Source organism: Montipora foliosa, chromosome 3 (genome assembly GCF_036669935.1).
Source record: "Montipora foliosa isolate CH-2021 chromosome 3, ASM3666993v2, whole genome shotgun sequence".
In the NCBI taxonomy this organism is placed as follows: domain Eukaryota; kingdom Metazoa; phylum Cnidaria; class Anthozoa; order Scleractinia; family Acroporidae; genus Montipora; species Montipora foliosa.
Genome location: NC_090871.1, coordinates 18729621 through 18733014, shown reverse-complemented (window position 1 = coordinate 18733014; position 3394 = coordinate 18729621). Strand labels below are relative to the sequence as shown.

The window sequence follows — 3394 nt, the reverse complement described above, 5'->3', positions numbered from 1 at the left end:
ATCGAACACCTTAAGTGGATCTGTGATCTCTGTTGTCTGGCTATCGGTATTTATTTGTACTCAACTCTGCACAATCTTCAGCCAAGAATCATTTGAAAGAAAGCTTGTCTATTTTGTGCTCGTTATTCAAGGAAAAGGTTCTTCATGTAAACGGTTTGATCCTGAAATTTATGCAATTGCGTATGATAATTTGACACAATTTAGTTTCTTTTCGTCAGGCACGTAATGAAATAGGAAGGAGTTTTTGCCTCTAATAGCAATAGCTGGAAAAGGTGGCCTTTATGAATTCATTATGTTGTGTAATATGCAAGCTTAACAACGTTTACGCCCAAAATGTTCCTACATACAAATTTTTTTGAAACTTGCCTCGCAGAAAGATAATGATCAACTTTTGCCAAAAAGGCAAAAAATAAAAATGGAGGGACACCGTGCTCGTTTTCGAGATCATGAGATGCACTTTTAGAAGCTTGTGTTATTTTAAGACGATCTTAGCTTACAACTGTCAGCAACAAAAAAGCTACATTAGTGAAATTTAGGTCAGGTAAACGTACTCAATTCAACATAACTAATATGACTAAATAAACTTTTGCAGCTGCTGTCTTTTTCTGAGGTGAAATAGACCTTGAAAAACGATACTAAAGAAAACTTCGGTCGCAGATTTTTTTTGTTTTTTGTTGAAATGGACAAAATCAGAAAAGGAAGTGATCTACGGGAAGAAAAATGGGGGTCACCGAGCATTCAAGAGAGTATAATCACTGCGAAGTTTTCAAAGCGTTTGTCTATTCGCACTGTCACGTCATTGCGTGACATTTCCGAGAAGACCTGGGTCCACAGCTATCCCATGATGCCACATGCTTTCATGTTCCATTCTTGTGGAAAATGTTTGCGCCTTCAGCATTGTGTGTACCTCCGTGGTCTGCGATTCACGACGTGTGCGTGACATGCGCGAAAAAATGCGGAGTAGCAATGGGCGCGAACGTCCTTAACTGGATAGTTTTTATGGCAATTGTAAAGCATTTTCGTTTCAAAATGAGCCGGGTGACTCTTGTATTTACCCTCTGCCGTAAACTTGATTTTCACTCTCAAAATTACCCTCAGAACCTACTTTTTGCGTAGAATAAGCATTTAGAATGATGTTCTTGTCTTCTGTGGTGATACTTGACGATTTGCGAACATTTTGTGAAAAAATATTTATAACGAATCGCACGTGCAACTTGACGCGGCTACACGAGCCATTTTTTGTCTTGGAAACAACACCGTCAGTCCTTTCTTAGTGTGTGCAATAAACGTTTGCTTAGTGCAACTGCAAGACATGCTGGAAAACGTCTGTCAGAGCAATTTACAGTTAGTTTTTTTGCAGACTATTTATTTAAAGAAGAAACGAGTGAATTTTACTCAAGAGCGTGTTTTGTTATCTTTAAACTGAATTTATTACCAAAGCTTAAAAAACTAAAAGACCTCAAAATGGGACAGGACATTACAAAATAATTAAACATGTGAACGTGTGAGCCAAAGGGCCTCTGCTGGCGCAACATGTGGGTGACCCCTCAAATGGTCTTAATGACACCCCACTTGAAAAAATTAACTGGAACGCTGCAGTTCAATACCATCCAATTCAGTGCCTTCTTTTTTTGTGTAACACGTACCACAGGCAACCCAGTGTACGCATTTTTTGAGCGTCTACCTAGGTGTCGCAACAAATGAACAGGCTCGAACAACTGTCAAGGAGACTCATCATCCGGGAACGTTATTTTGGTAAACTTAATCAATATGGCGGCCATGATAAGACGAGGGCTGAAAGGGGCTCAATTTTGGGTGAGTTTTAGGAGGTTCAAAGGCCTTTTGAATCGGTGATTGTCTACCCAAAGTAATTTTAAAACTTTCAGGCGTAATTTAACATGCCGTTAAATTGTTTTTGTGTTCATATATTTATTATTATAGGCTCGGAGTCTAAGTGTTTCGTCCGCTCGTTCGGCTGAGCTCGCAGCAAAGGTAGGTATCTCTTTTTGGAAATGTGGGTGCCTTTCACTCAAGGTGTTGATAAGGTGAATTTGTGAAAACTAAATGTGAGGGGAAATGTGAATAGTGGGATAGCTTAAACCCTCCATTAATTTTTCGATAATTTTGCCGGCACATGGAGCATGCACGCTTGACGTTGGTTACAATATCAACATTTTGTACTTTCTTGTTCTAAATTTCGCCAAAGGAACGTGAATAGTTTTTTAACCAGTTGTACTCTTGTTGATGCGCATAATCAGCTCTACTTGTACAGCATTTACTTTATGTACAGTGTTGCACCTGTACCAAAACTTTATTTTCAATTTTTCAAAAATAACTCTTTACAAGACATTTTAAACTAAATTAATAGGGTTGATTTTCAATTTTCATTGGAAAAGTTTTGTTCTCTTTGCAGCCTCCCATCCAAGTCTTTGGCATTGAGGGTCGATATGCTCATGCCATGTATTCAGCGGCTGCCAAACAAGACAGCTTGGAGAAAGTTGAGAAAGAATTAAGTCAGGTTGATGAGCTCATCAAGTCTAATGAGAAGCTCTCTGAATATCTGGCAAACCCGACATTGGACAAGTTGAAGAAACAATGTATGTTTTGAAGAAGTAAATTGTTGAATATCTGGCCACTTCTAATTTCTGTTATCTGCATTTGGTGTTATTCCCTGAGGATGATTATAATGTTAATAATAAATGAATTATGAACGTTTTGCCCCCTCCAAGTTCTGCCCCAACATTTCGAGTTGGAACCCCGCCTATACCTACCTGGTTTTGCCACCTCTATACATTGGAGAATAAATGCCAGATAGTTTTCTCTTGAAGCACAATAAGTAAAGAATATCCTTGCCACATGAAAAGAATAAGTGAAGAATATCCCGTCACATGAACTTCTTTACATAGTGAGGACCAATTTGCCAATTGTTGGGGTTGAACTTGGAGAGGGCAAACACGCAAGGGGGCGAAATGTTCTGCTACCTAATAGATTATACATCTTACTAACCAAGTTCAAGGTCAGTACTGTAAGTTACAGACCAAGTTTTTTCCATCAACTCAAAGCCCATGTGCAAAGCATGTGGACCATAAATCAACAGGGAAAAAACAAGGATCCATAACTTACATTAAGGACTGAGAAAACAAGGATATTGAGGCATCAGTATATCTCTGAGGCAATTAGGAGTGCAGGAAAGGAAATTAGTTGAAGTCAAGCAGAACGTTCAACTGCCATAAGTGATTGGCATGTGCCAAAATCCAAAAAGACTATTATATACTTTTCGCTTTTTGAAATTCGCGACTTCCCCATTCCCATAATGCAATAGGTTTTGGGGGCTTCATTGCTTAAAAACAATGCAAGTCATTTACTCTTCAGTGAACTGGATATCCATTGTTTT

The 3394-nt window shown here is 38.7% G+C and overlaps 1 protein-coding gene across 1 annotated transcript in view; it reads left to right on the top strand.

Annotated features, from left to right (window-relative positions):
• Positions 1 to 1718: 1718 nt before the first annotated feature.
• Positions 1719 to 3394, top strand: part of LOC137996989 (ATP synthase subunit O, mitochondrial-like) — a 12853-nt gene continuing 11177 nt past the window's right edge. The window contains exons 1-3 of the mRNA XM_068842658.1: positions 1719 to 1815; positions 1942 to 1992; positions 2414 to 2597. Coding sequence (XP_068698759.1) covers positions 1771 to 1815; positions 1942 to 1992; positions 2414 to 2597 — 280 coding nt within the window. The 5' untranslated portion in view covers positions 1719 to 1770. The remainder of the gene's footprint in view (positions 1816 to 1941; positions 1993 to 2413; positions 2598 to 3394) is intronic.